The 15,171-nt window shown below is 45.0% G+C and overlaps 1 protein-coding gene across 3 annotated transcripts in view; it reads left to right on the top strand.

Moving 5' to 3' along the window:
* LOC110535069 (tetratricopeptide repeat protein 28) overlaps positions 1-15,171 on the top strand; it is a 328,541-nt gene that overhangs the window by 252,759 nt on the left and 60,611 nt on the right. For all 3 annotated transcript variants that reach the window (XM_036935885.1, XM_036935884.1, XM_036935887.1), the window contains one exon: positions 10,483-10,990. In XM_036935885.1, the coding sequence (XP_036791780.1) occupies positions 10,483-10,990 (508 nt within the window). The remainder of the gene's footprint in view (positions 1-10,482; positions 10,991-15,171) is intronic.

The following is a 15,171-nucleotide window of genomic DNA, read 5'->3' as shown; positions in this document are numbered from 1 at the left end:
GTGTCATTTACCAGTCATGAGCCCCTTTCACCACAAAGGATTGTATTTACTTTCATTTTCCAGGTCAGATGTTGGTTCTCTTTCCTTTTTAATAGATTTCAAATAGAATTCTAAGTGCCCAGCCACGTCCCCTTCCCCCTCCATGACAGACTCAGCCCTCTCCACTGACCTACAGACATTACCCAGCTATCCCATTACACCATGGACATTATCATTCACAGAATGAACAAACAGCAGCTGAGCTTTTCTCTGAGAGCTAGTCTCTTAGAGAAGGCATCTAACATGCTCTCAAAATGTACCGCTTAGCTTCCCCTGATGTGCCCACCGAATCATTCCTGTCCACCCAGAGCTTTCAGTCACACATATCAATAAACACAAGGCTTCCGCTAACAGTTGAACAATGCTGACATCCTGCCCTGAATGGACTGAGGTACAGGAGGGGAGGTAGGGGGAATGTCTGATACCCTCCTACCCTTTCTCACCCTGTCTCACTTCCTCACTCAACACGGAAATTTCCAAAACCTCCCTCTTGTTTTGTCTAGCGAATTGTCAGAGGGGTAGCTTGAAATATCAACCCTACACCACTTGAAGGGCTTAGTCAGATTTTCCCAGCAACACCAATAGAGACTGTCAGTGGCAATTTTCCTCTTCACCTCTCACATCTCTTCCTCTCCAGTGCCTGTTGGCCACCCTGGACTCTCTGCCATAGACACGCAACACACACACACACACTCACACACACACTCACTCATACACTCACACACACACTCACTCATACACTCACTCACTCACACACTCACTCACACACTCACTCATACACTCACACACACACACTCACTCATACACTCACACACACACTCACTCATACACTCACTCACTCACACACTCACTCACACACTCATACACACACAGTCACTCATACACTCACTCACACACTCACTCATACACTCACACACACACTCACTCATACACTCACACACACACTCACTCATACACTCACTCACTCACACACTCACTCACACACACGCACTCACACACTCACAAAGACAGACACACAGCTATCAAGTGGCCTGCCAAGGGCCTCTAGTGGACACATATGTTTGTGTGTTGCTGTGTGTGTATGTGTGTGTATGTGTTTAAGTAAGTGTGTGTGAGTGAGTGTGTGTGATTGAATGTATGCCGGGACTGACTCTGGTGTGACCACAAATGATCCCCTATTTGCTTGGCACCGTTGCACAAGGCTACCCACAGCTCAGGAAAATAAATAGGCATTCCAGTTCGCCAGAGCACAGCATGTAGGAAACTACTGAGAGTGTGTGCGTACTTTTTCAGGCTTGTGAGTCCCTGTGCTTGTGTGAATGTTACTGTGTGTGTGTGTTTATGTTTGTTTGTGTGTATGTGTGTATGCATGTGTGCTTCTCTGTCTCGCCAGTGTGGAAGTGGTGATGCTGTCAAGAGTACCCTCAACCAGGCACTGACCTTTCTCACAAATCAATCCATTGTGTGTGTGTGTCCTAGGGAGGCTAAGGAATTGTCACTCTCCCAGCCCACTGACTCCATGTATCTGCTGCCTGGAGGTCACACAGGTGATGCTGCTGGAACAAGTGAGATCACTGGCATCTGATAACTGATAAGATCCTTTGGGAGATTAACAGGGCTGGGATCAATCCCATGTTAATTCGGGAATTGAAAATAAATGGCACTTTACAAAAAAATATTTGTTTGTTTGGGAATCACTGAATTACATTTAAATGGGATCAACCCCTGCTCTGAAGATGATGATGATGATGATGATGATGATGATGATGATAGTGTGGTAATGGTGTGTGAGAAGATTACAAAAATGAAAATGGTTATTATTATGACTATTATTCTTCTGAGGGCAGTAGCAACTGTGGTGAGTGATATTTCTTTTGTCTAGGAAATGCCCTACCGAGGGTGACTTACATGGCTCATGCTTGGCTTATTGCCCACTGTGAGAAGTGTCCCCCGCAGACAGCTGCATACTGTTTTGTGCAGTGAGAGAGAGCAGTCAGCCACATCTATATGTGTGTGCGCTTGGCAGAGCACAGCTACCGCCTGCTTAAAAAAGCAGAAGGTTTTGATATGGCGGAGAGGCAGCCATTTGCCTGATCTAATGGTGGCTCCCAGAGGATCCATACCAGTGTGCAAACACAGAGAGAGCGAGATACAGAGACGAGGGAAAGGAGAGTTGGGTACAGCGCTGGATAAATGATGAGGAGAGAAGGAAATGTAGTTTATAGAGAGAGAGAGAGGGAGAGGAGAGATGGGTACAGCTCTGGAAAAAATGAGGAGAGAAGGAAAGGTAGTTTACAGGGAGAGGGAGAGGAGAGATGGGTACAGCTCTGGAAAAAATGAGGAGAGAAGGAAAGGTAGTTTACAGGGAGAGGGAGAGGAGAGATGGGTACAGCTCTGGATAAATAATGAGGAGAGAAGGAAAGGTAGTTTACAGGGAGAGGGAGAGGAGAGATGGGTACAGCTCTGGATAAATAATGAGGAGAGAAGGAAAGGTCGTTTACAGGGAGAGGGAGAGGAGAGATGGGTACAGCTCTGGATAAATGATGAGGAGAGAAGGAAAGGTAGTTTACAGAGAGGGAGAGGAGAGATGGGTACAGCTCTGGATAAATGATGAGGAGAGAAGGAAAGGTAGTTTACAGATAGGGAGAGGAGAGATGGGTACAGCTCTGGATAAATTATGAGGAGAGAAGGAAAGGTAGTTTACAGAGAGAGGGAGAGGATTGGAGTTCATACTCATAATGCTCTCTGAATATTTGATCTTTCTCCAACAATACGATATTGCAATTCTCACAATTCTATATGTATTGTGACTCGATACTGTATTGTGACTCGATTTTATTGCGATTTGTCTGCTGCAGAGAGACGAGAGAGCATGAGGGTAAAGAGAGAGTATGAGAGAGCATGAGAAAATTAGTTTTGATCAGTCATGGAAATAAAAGTGCTGAAAACATGTTGGCTCACTATTTTAAAGGAAGATGGAGAACAAGCCATATAATCAAAAATACCGAAGTTTTGTCGCAGGTACAGTACAGCCGCTAGCTAACACTATCTAGCAACATTTTTACAAATCGGTACTTGGAGTCAAAGCATCGATATAATATCATCCAAAGTAATTTCACGATATGTAACTGCATCCTTTCCCCCCCCCCATCACTAGTGGGTTTCTCTCCTTATTACAGTTGAGATGTTGCCTTTATTGTCAAAATGCATCTCTACAGGTGAATTCAGATCTACAGACATCCTCACCCCCGGGATGTCATCGTTCAAACAGAATCCCTGCTAGCCTTTTATCTATCCCCTCTTCCAACTCACTCTCCTCTCCTTTATGTAGTAGGCTCGGGGCTCTGCCTTCCTGGCTTCTATTCTCAGCCTGTTCTGTTTATGTTACTTCTGACTGGATCCGAGCTCGTTAAGAAAAACACTGAAGCATGCTCCTCTTCACCTTTCTTCTGCACAGCCGCTTAATTAACTACATACTGTGTGTGTGTGTGTGTGTGTGTGTGTGTGTGTGTGTGTGTGTGTGTGTGTGTGTGTGTGTGCGTGTGCGTGCGTGCGTGTGTGTGCGTGTGTGTGTGTGTTGACTAGGGCTGGAGATCTTTTTACTCGCAAACTCTCAAATATGAACCCGTTTTTAATGGAGAAAGTAGTAATATGCAGACATCATAAATAAGTTCACTAAATACGCTGAGTGTGTTAAACATTAAGGACACCTTCCTAATATTGAGTTGCACCACGCCCTTTTGCCCTCAGAACAGCCTTAATTTGTCAGGGCATGGACTCTACAAGGTGTTGAAAGCGTTCCACAGGGATGCAGGCCAATGTTCCCTCTAAAAATTGAACGTTGTGAAAATTCTGTGTAACTTCTGGCTGGCGTTTATTGTGAACACTGAGGCTGGACCCGCTTTAAGTTACAATTATAACAGTGGCCAAGTAGGCTACTGTGGCTTTTGCTCATAATATAGGCCTATCAGAGTGGCCTACCATCAAAAACAATGGAGAAAATGCATCCCATAACATTTTAATATGGAAATAGCTGTTCTATCATTCAGCTTACAGTAGCAGCCAATGTGTGGTGTTCAATGTAGGCCTACATTCCATGAGACTTTTTAAAAAAGCTAATTATTATGCTCACTCAGCTGTGCCTCAAAAGTAATACAAGTTATCTATTAGAAGTGTGATCATATACCTAAAATGTTCAAATATAATTTCACAATGGTCTGAGAAGAACAACATTGGCAGGGCAATTCAAACCTCATTGTTACATAACTGTTTTTAATAGGTTAATATTGCATAGGCTTACGCTTTTTAAGTCTTGATTTTAGTTTTTTATCTGAGCGGTAGATCTCGCCTTGCATTTTTACTTGTGTAAGGAAGTATGTGTGTAGCTGGTGTATAGGAGTCAGGCGCAGAACATCAGATATTAGTAAATAAACTTAGCCGACACCGACCTCGGGGACGACCCGGAGGACGAGGTGCAGGGCGATCCGGATGGAGACGGTGGAACTCCCGCAGCAACGAAGGGTCCAAGACGTCCTCCACCGGCACCCAGCATCTCTCCTCCGGACCGTACCCCTCCCACTCCACAAGGTACTGAAGGCCCCTCGCCCGACGCCTCGAGTCCAGGATGGCTCGAACAGCATACGCCGGGGCCCCCTCGATGACCAGAGGGGGAGGAGGAACCTCCCGCACCTCACACTCCTGGAGTGGACCTGCCACCACCGGCCTGAGGAGAGACACACAGAACGAGGGATGAATACAGTAATCTGCAGGGCAGGCCTTAGCAGACGTAGTAAATGGAATCAGCGGTGGTTCCCGTCTCCTCTCTCTCTCTCATATAGTCCCATGAACAGCACTCTGCTGGAGTAGAGCCTTCCTCTGACCAGCCCAGACCACCCTCAGGCCACCTACCTGGGACAGGGGGCAAACCACTGCCTATTTAACACCTCACACCTCCCTCCCTCCCTCCCTCTACCCCTCCTCCTAGTACACCTCTCTGTTGTGCTCTCTCTGAAACACTGAATAATCAATATCCCACCATCCCAAATGGCACCCTATTCCCTATTTAGTGCACTTTTTTAAACCACAGCCCATAGGGCTTTGATCAAAACTAGTGCACTACATAGGGAATGGTGTGCCATTTGGGACATTACCACTGTCTAAATGCAGCATACATTGCACTACTCATAACTTATGGAGCCATTGACTAGCGCAGAACCATGTACTTCCTATCCGTTCCTAACCAGGATCACATTAAATGCATATCATGGTCTGTAGGCTGGCAGTGTGGTTTTATGGTTATTGCAAAAATACCAGTGACCAGTAAGTTTATGGCTGTGCCTTCATGTTTTTCAATGTTGCTGGGTGTGTCTGTTTTACAGAAACAACTTTGTAGTGAACCCAGTGTACAGATCAAATATGTTGTTTGTATTGTTGTTGTTGGTCATCATCATCAGGGATTTACTACTACTGATATGAATGAGATCGTGTCAGTAAAAATGGCTGTCAGTAGAAACAGACCGCTTAGCAGTGTAATCATCATAGCAACAGGCAGCCAGGGGGCTTCTAGAGGTACAGTAGAGGTGTAAAGCTCTCTGAAAACAGTTTAGTCTGAGCAGCGGGTGACAGTTTGTGCAGTGGCCAATGCCTTAGTCTGCCTATTTGTGTGTGCTCAGGAGGTGGCATGCTTCAGATGGCTGGAAGTGGCAGACTCTCCCCTACTGCCTGGTGGGCTGGAATCAAACCACTGAGGTTCCCATGGAAACCACCTCCATCCTATCAGCACTGCTGCTAGGCGATGGTGATTATGATGGTAGTGGTGGTTGGGTTGTAGTTAGCAGTGTTCCAAGTCAGGCAGAAAGGATTTGAGGTGAGGCAGACTCCCTCACACAGCAGAGCAGAGCAGTGATCTAGCGTGGATTGTTACTGGCAAGGAAATGAAACGCACACACACGCACCAGGGGCCCAGTGTCACAGACCAGGGATCAGGAGCAGAAGTGTTACTGCAGCATGACATGGGAGGGTCAACAGGGGTGAAAGTAAGGCGGTACGGTCCAATATGCCGTCCCGGCCGAAATAAATAGTGGGGGTACATCGTACCGTTAAAACCTGAGCCTGTAACAATTAATACAACATGCCCAAAAAACTATAGGTGACTACACTATTATCTAACATTACTGCAGGTCAGCAGCATGTCATATTTGCGAATTGACTGAAAACTGGGTGGAGTGTGCTCCAAATTGCGTTGTGGTTTGAGGAGAACACTTGCATTTTGTCAAGGCTGAAATGAGTGGCCGCGACCGAGGCGTACATGGACAACAGTGGATTTTAGGTGTATTGTAACTGCAGTTGTAATGACATCATTTGAATGGCATCATGAAGTCTCTTTCCATTCATTAAATTGCTGGTGCAAATGCACTGTTGGGGTTTGAATGCTGAAGTTATTTTGTGAGTGAACGAATGTGCGCAGGTAGCTAACAGGAGCGCCTTTGTTAAGTGATTGTTTGACAGTAAGATAAAAACATCATGACTGGTTGTGTTTATAACACAATAAAATGCATAGGCAGCGTGTCCATAAGGCTAGGGGAAGCTAAGCTTTCACTAAAGTAAATATCATTATTTAAATTGCCAAAATTATATAGCCTAATTAGCTTAATCCTGTCTATACAGAAATAGTTTGGCCACAGCATGGTTTGGCCACAGAAGATCAGTAGCTTCTTGAAAGAAAAAGCTGTGGATTGTTTTAAATCGATAGTCGGAAGGGCCCGCAATTTGGGCAGTGTGCACTTCAAATACCATATAGATGATTGTTGAGTTGCGACTGTCAGTGAAATGCAGAGAGACCCAACCAGTCATACCGCAATATTTAAAAGTACAGTCGCGGAAAACTGTTTGGAAAGCAAATGGCTATTGCTGTAAAGAGAAGACAATGAAAAGACTCAAATCTGTCTATTATATATCAAAATTCTTAACTTAATTGAATGAAAAGTAGCCTTTTGTGTTTTACCCCCTTTTTCTCATAATATCCAATTGTGATCTTGTCTCATCGCTGCAACTCCCCAACAGGCTTGGGAGAGGCAAAGGTCGAGTCATGCGTCCTCCGAAACATGACCCGCCAAACCGCGCTTCTTATCACCCGCCCACTTAACCCGGATGCCAGCCGCACCAATGGAGTCGCTAGTGCGCAATGAGCCAAGTACAGCCCCTCTGGCCAAACCCTCCCCTAACCCTGACGACGCTGGGCCAATCGTGCGCCGCCCTATGGGACTCCCGGTCATGGCTGGTTGTGATACAGCCTGAGATCGAAACCCAGGTCTGTAGTGACGGCTCAAGCACTGCGATGCAGTGTCTTAGACCGCTGCGCCACTCAGAAGACCCCCAAAATTGTTAACTTAGGCTACTGTTCGCTCAACTATCTTATTGGCACCAGCGGAGAACATCGGCCATATCCCCGGTGAGTGTGCATATTCACTGTCTTTGTCATTGGGTCAAGGCCACTTTTGTTTGTTTTTGGACAGTCATTTCCTCCTCCAGGTTAGATGGACGTCATGTCGTATTGGTGTCTCCCCTTTTTGTAGGCCAATTATATGGATCAGACAACATGGTTTTTATTGATCTGTTTGTCAGTGTTAGATTAGGCTGCCCTGTAATTGTTGTAGTATAAAAACAAATGTGAGTGCAAACTTGAGTGTCCCGTACTGGTAAGAAATGAAATCTACATTCAGCCCTGAAGGTCACTATGTTAACGACGATGCATTACCACTAGCATGTGGTATGAAAATAGCCATTTGTCTAATGTGTTGTACAATATAAACATATCCACGACAAATGGCTGTCATTGGAGTATCAGCCAGGAATGTTAAACACTGTCCCTGCCTGCGTTGTACAAATGGAATAGTACTCTTTAGCCAAGCTGTTCTGATGAAGATGTTGTCTGGAGCTCACCCCCACAATCCTTCACCCTCCCTCAGGGGGCTGCACCAGTTTACCTTTCATTAGGGGATCAATGTGTTGATAAGAACCAGCGGTTTATCAACAGTTTATAAAGGCCGACGTTTGGATTAATCAAATCAGCACACATCCGGAGAAGAGCCGGACTCTGTAAACACAATCAGATCTGACTGCACAGATGGAATGAGAGAGGTGGGGGAGGGGAAGGGAGGGGAGGGGGGAATAGATAAGTAAAGAAAATAAATGTAATTAAATGAAATTAGAACAGTCGCCGTTGCAGAAATCAAATGTTTCGAGGAAATGTTCCCTTGGACTGCTCAGTACTAGACTGATTTCCATCAGTCTACATGAGCAGTGCTGAGAGAAGGCTGTAGTCACCACTGACTGTAAAATGGGTCCCAGCGTCTGTCTGTCCCCAAGCCTAGCAGAACACATCTACAGTGGAGGGCAAGACTCGCTCCTCCACTGACTCCCCATCAACTCTCTATCTGGGGAGAAAATGCAGTGTTGCAGTCTCACTTTAAAGGGACACTGATCACAAGCACAACTCATCTCAACTGTGGAGAAAGATAGCTCTCTCTCTCTCTCTCTCTCCCTCTCTCCTCGTCTCACTCATTTTCCCGAGAGACAGAGAGAGCAGAGGAATCCTCTCGGTTTCTCTGCTCACAGAGTGGAAGTTGGAGTTGGAGAGATGGAGCTGAGCAGAGCTTCAAACGACACATGTAATTGAGCAGACCTAGATAGGCTATCTGGGAACATGAAACAGCAACAGTTGTGACGGGAGGTAATTGCCTCCTAGGCCCCATATAATATCTTGTCGAGGCTTTAAACTCCAGCAAACTGCTGGAAGTCCTTATGTCGGCAGGTAATATGTTCCAGGCATCAGCAGCCCTGTGAAATGAAAGAAAGGTAGCACTGTTGTGTGTGTTTGTGTGTATGTGTGTTTGAGAAACAAAGTATGAAAGGTAGGAAATGTGTATGTGTTTGCCAGCTTGTGTGTGTTTGTATGAGTGTGGGAAAGTGTTTTACAGTATAGATTTTTTCTTAGGTTATGCATTGTTTTTTTTATGAATTAATGGAACTCAATAAAAACAATGTGTTCATTTTGCATTCTCAGAGCAAAGGTGCTGTGAAACTCTCTCTTTCTCTCTGTGTGGGAGCAGGAATTACCTTGACATTTCTTCACTAAATTGCTTCTTGCGGTGTTTATGGAATTCTGTATCTTGATTTTAAAGCGCAGTGTTTTCCTGTAATAAACTAAAGTGGGTTGACACGTGCCATTGCGTTTATACATGAGTGATTGCTTTTTCATATGTGTTGACATTAACATTCAGTAGTGACCTCAGAACTGTTGAGGCACATGTCTTTTGATGATGAGCAACACACATTGAAGGCTTAGCAAACAGAAGTGAATAATAATCCATTACTGGTTGTTTGACTTTCCAGTCATCCTTTGCTTGGTTACTTCTAAATGCACTCAGTGTAACCCCAAGTATCAATGTCACAGAGGCTCCTAACCCAGGCAGGGAAATCAAGCGTTGTTGTGACCTTAATTGTCAGGGTGATTATCCTCTTCCCTGGCCAATGTCCAACGCCTTCCAGGCCCCTCCCGTTCTAGGACACAGAGAGGGAGAGAAGGGGTGGGAGAGGGAGGAAGGAGATGCGTTATTAGCTGACCCTCTCCTCTGCAATTAATGCAACATCTGTCCACACAGATACAGCCGCCCCCAATTCCCAGCAGTTTACCCTCTATATAACAACTAATAAACCTACAATGAGTGTGTTACTTAGAGGGTCAGGCCTGCACTGTTTCAGACCACTCCACTTTACTGCACACCCTACACTTTGTGTTACACTTCATTTCTATGCAGGTGGATGGTGGTGAGAGGAGAAAGATCCTGTTGAGGTGACAGATAAGAATATGCTACAAATTATACCCAGCATCAGCCTTCCTGATAGAGAAGTGTTGCCAGTGTTGAATTCATCTATTCAACACTGGCAACACTTCTCTATCAGGAAGGCTGATGCTGGGAATCAGTCAGTCAGTTAGTAGGTCTGTCTCCCTCCCACAGCTGAAGAGTGAAGTTAAGCCTCTCATTTCCTCTTGATTAACTGGCTCTTTGTTCCATTGGTGGTGGCACACTCCATGAAGGGCTTGGCTTTAAAACAAGCCTGCCACTGTGCTAATCTGCAACAGGGTTTTACCCCCCTCTGATCACAAAAAGGAAGCAAAGCATTTTTGTTTGTTGTTTGCAATATGCCTCCAAAGAGATTTGGGAGTTTAGATGTTTACACATCTAAAAAAATATATATACTTTGGGGAATGGGATGTTGAGGGAGTGTGTTGTGTTTGAGATGCAAAACCAATCATCTCAGTAAAATGTTGACAAAATGTAGGTCATTTTCACAAAGCTTTAGTTTATAAGTGTTTTTACTATGTGACTTGAATTGCTTGCCTGATGTTTGTCTGTCTGTGTGTTCTCTCTGTGTCTCCAGGCAGCTTCTATGGCTCTGAGCAGCCTGGGTCATGTGTATACAGCCATCGGGGACTACCCTAATGCCCTGGCCAGCCACAAGCAGTGTGTCCTACTGGCAAAGCAATCCAAAGACCAGCTGTCAGAGGCACGAGAGCTGGGCAACATGGGCGCTGTCTACATTGCTATGGGCGACTTTGAAAACGCTGTACAATGCCACGAGCAGCACCTGGGCATCGCCAAGGCCCTGACCAACAAGAGGGAGGAGGCCCGTGCCTACAGCAACCTGGGCAGTGCCTACCACTACCACCGTAACTTTGACAAGGCCATGTCCTACCACACCCATGTACTGGAGCTGGCCCAGGAGCTGGAGGAGCAGCCTATAGAGATGAGGGCGTACGCTGGACTGGGTCATGCTGCACGCTGCATGCAGGACCTGGAGAGAGCCAAGCAGTACCATGAACAGCAGCTGGCCATCGCTGAGGGCCTGAAGGACAGAGCTGCAGAGGGAAGAGCCTCCTCCAACCTGGGTACGTATTTATCAATCAACACAGAGGGACAGGGGTAGGCTGTGGGGAGTGGGCCGGGGGACTGATCTGGAGATCATATCCACCTATAACCTCTTTATTTTTAGGTTTCATTTCAGACATGGCTAACAAAGACTATTTCTAGTCTAGTACAGTGTTATGCTCCCCCTTAGAGTGGCTCCTAGGCCTGTCCCTGCAATTTAAGGACAATGTTCACCGCATTCCCTCGTGTTGAGAAAAATGCACAGAGCAGTCCCTCGTGTTAAGAACTATGTACAGCACAGTCCTTCGTGTTGTTGGCTTACCTTTTCTGATGAGCATGTGGGATAAGTTCTTCTATTTGGCCCTATCCATCCTACAGGATGAGGAAGCACCTGGTTGTTAGAAAGTTACTCTGGCAGATGATAGGAAGACGTAACAGACAAGCGGAGGTTGAGAAATGTTTACAGTGTGTTTGCTCCATCAGCATAGAGCCAGGATTCTTCCTCACAAGGAGCTTGGGAGGATGTGATGGGAACAGGCTAGAACAGGAGTGTAGAGGTCATGGTTTGCCCATGAGGGAGAGAATGTGTGGAGGTGGAGGCAGCATCAGTATTCTCCCTTATTGATGGTGGGGTGATATCCGCATTCCTCTCATGTTGTTATTCTCTGCTCCTGCTTGTCCTCTGCTTGTTGTGGGTTCGAGATACGACTATATCAGTAGTACATATGTTTACCTGTCTCTGCATACCACATTCATATACACTCACCGGACAGTTTATTAGATCCGTTTACGAAAATGGATCGCTCCTACAGACAGTGAGTCACGTGGCCATGATGAGCTATATACAGCAGGCAGACAGGCATCGAGGCATTCAGTTACTGTTCGATTGAACGTTAGAATGAGCAAAACGAGTGACCTAAGCGTCTTTGAGAGTGGTGTGATTGTCTTTGCCAGGCGCGACAGATCTAGTATCTCAGAAACAGCCACCCTCCTTGGCTTTTCACGCACAACAGTGCCTAGAGTTTACAGAGAATGGTGTGACAAACAAAAAAAATTCAGTCAGCAGCAGTCCAGTGGGTGAAAACAGCTGGTTGATGAAAGAGGTTGAAGGAGAAAGCAAAGAATCGTTCAAGCTAACAGGCAGGCCCACAAACAGGAAAATAACGGCGCAGTACAACAGTGGTATGCAGAACAGCATCTCGAAACGCACAAGTTGTCGGTCCTTGTAACGGATGGGCTATTGCAGCAGAAGACCACACCGGGTTCCATTCTTATCAGATAAAAAGAAGAAGAAGTGGCTCCAGTGGGCACGCGATCACCAACACTGGACAATTGAGGAGTGGCCAGGTACACCGGCCAGGTACACCCTTGCCTGGTGCAAGGAATCCCGATTCCTGTTGAGTCATGCTGATGGCAGAGTCAGGATTTGGCGTAACAGTCCATGGCCCCATCCTGCCTGGTGTCAATGGTACAGGCTGGTGGTGGTGTAATGGTGTGGGGAATGTTTTCCTGGCACACGTTAGGTCCCGTGATACCAATTAAGCAACAAATATTTCCGACACCTTGTAGAATCCATGCCCCCAAAAATTCAGACTGTTCTGGAAGCAAAGCGGGATCCGACCTAGTACTAGATGGGTGTACCTGGCCGGTGAGTGTATATTGCTGTAGCTTCTATATTTGGATGTTCCTTAGTTGTTCACAGTTGTTTTAAATGTTTAAATGTTGTTTAAAATGGAGGCCTAAGTAGTGAATGGTGTGAGAACAAAGGTCATTGAACAGCAGTCAGCTAAATATATTGCTATGTCCAGTCTACTGTTCTTATGTAGATTTACTGCAGTGTTGCGTGATACAGGATACATCTGCCTGGTCTGGGGGGGGGTGTGATGTGATTGGTTAGGACAGGAATCTCTGCATGGACCCAGAGCAGAGCAGACAGACAGCCTCAGTGACTTATCACTGGCTGGGATGTGCTAGAGTGATGAAACACCAACATATAACTATCACACTGTCACAGGAGAAATTAAGCCCATAAAAACCTTTTACAATTTCCATGGGAACTCTCCCCCCCCACCGGCAAGGATTTAATCAAATCTAGCAAATGAATCCTGGTGGAGTAGATAAATAAAAAAGAGAGAGAGAGGGAAGTTAAGTTTATAAGATCAGGCCTTTTGATTGGAGTTGAAATGTAACTATTGTCCCCTTTTCAAAGCCCTAGTCATCTGACGGTCAAAAACGTGCAGATCTAAAAGTATTAGCAAGGTAAGCTTGACAATCCAGGGCTAATCTAATTGTAAAACCAGTGTTTCCAGTATATGCTGCTACATCTTGGCTGCCACTGCATACCTCTATACATCTACATAGATGCATGCCCCAGGAAGACACCATCAGCCCCCTGCAGCAAGACCCCAGTCACCCCCTCCCCTCCTAGGGGAGGAAACACTGAGTACGGTTACATGCACACAATAATGTGATTATTGTGGATAGTCAGATGAATATAATAGTTTGATCAAAACGTTTACATGCTTTGCAAGAAGAACGGTTTCAAATAATAATTCTGTTTACATGGACACATCTAAAACCAGGCTACCTGAACGCAGAAAAGCGCCCTCAAAATGAAAGTTCTACCAAAGTGACCAAGTTGGGACATATTAAGTTTGTATGTGAAAACTACTTCTAAGACACATACATTCAGTTGTTCCCAACTCACTTCATTTGCGATAAAGAGGGAGGCTCGCACGACTGGTGTTAGCACATGCGTAGATCAAATAAATCGCCGGAATTCCGCTTAATAAGGTGTTTACATGTCCTAATAATCCTAATGATTGCTCAGAAAACTAGGTGTTTCAATCCTTAAGAGTCTATTGAAGCACCTGTGCATCAAACTAAGTACCATAATGCAAAAATCCCCATCACAATCTGTCAATTTAAACTAGAGATATTTTTTGCATGGGCTGTGTCTCAATCTACCGCATCAACCTATGTTGGCCTTCCGCATCTGCGGTGGAGGGTGGCCGATCTACAGTGGTGTTTGTCAGACCATGAGACATCCCCAAAATCGTTATTCTCACTAAAACGTCTGTAGCATCTGAATGGTTTGGCCTACAACTATTCTGACCACTCTGTGGTGTTCCCCGTTTTCCTCTACCACCCCCTTATGTCACTGGACTCCTCTGAAGTCCGTAACGCTGATGTGCCAACTTCTGTCTGTAGCGTCCAAACCGTTTGAGCTACAAGCTAATATGACCCCACTGTGGAAAGGGAAGACTCTCACGTACACGATGTTCTCCGTTTTGCTCAACAACCCCCACAAATGTCACAAGACTCATCTGAAGGTAACCCATACAAATAAACGGAAGTATAAGAGGTCGTTTTCTGCCAACAAAAATAAGGGGTTAAATAGTGTTAAATATATCTCCTAGATGTAGGACAGACACTTCAAAACCTTATTCCTTATGTTAAATTTTTTGACTGTCTTTTTTGCCATTTAGGAATGTGTTATTCAATGCATTTCTATGGGCTACAGTAGTAAAGGCCAAATTCAATATTTTATCAAATCACAAAATATATATATATACCTAAAGTGGTCCTAAAATTCAAAATCAAATAACAAAATGATCCATGGAATGACCATCTGAAAAATAATTCCATAAGTTAGCTTAGTACACCCCCCCACACCCACCCCCACCGTGACTATTGCATAATGAGTTTAATGAGTTTAATATTGAATTATTAGTGTGCATGTAAATGTACTCACTGATAAAGCGTAGCGGGACAGTGGATAAAGGTGCCTCTATGGATAGTCAATACCAGCAGTGGTCGACGACATGCAGATGTCGGATCCTAATTTGATCACTCTTTTGAAATCATAATCTCTCTCGCTCACTCAAACGCTAAGCCTAGGTCCTACTTCTGCAATATTCAAATGTACAAAAATGTATCTGAAATGCAGCCATACTCTAACCATGTTTCCATCCACAGTTCTTATGCGAGTACAATCCTACCGTATCACAACAGCTGTGATGGAAACAGGAAGTTTCGGTATAATGTAATGTTGACAGATAATTTGTTCGTTCAACATGGTGGGATCTTTTTGTGTCTGTAAAATGAATTATGCAAGAAATGGAAGTGGTAATGCCTTTATGCGCATATATTGATATAATTACCATCATATTGAAGTAAACTTGGAGTCACACGATTATAT

The sequence above is a fragment of the Oncorhynchus mykiss genome, chromosome 11 (genome assembly GCF_013265735.2).
Source record: "Oncorhynchus mykiss isolate Arlee chromosome 11, USDA_OmykA_1.1, whole genome shotgun sequence".
NCBI lineage: Eukaryota > Metazoa > Chordata > Actinopteri > Salmoniformes > Salmonidae > Oncorhynchus > Oncorhynchus mykiss.
This window is presented reverse-complemented; position numbering and strand designations above follow the sequence as displayed.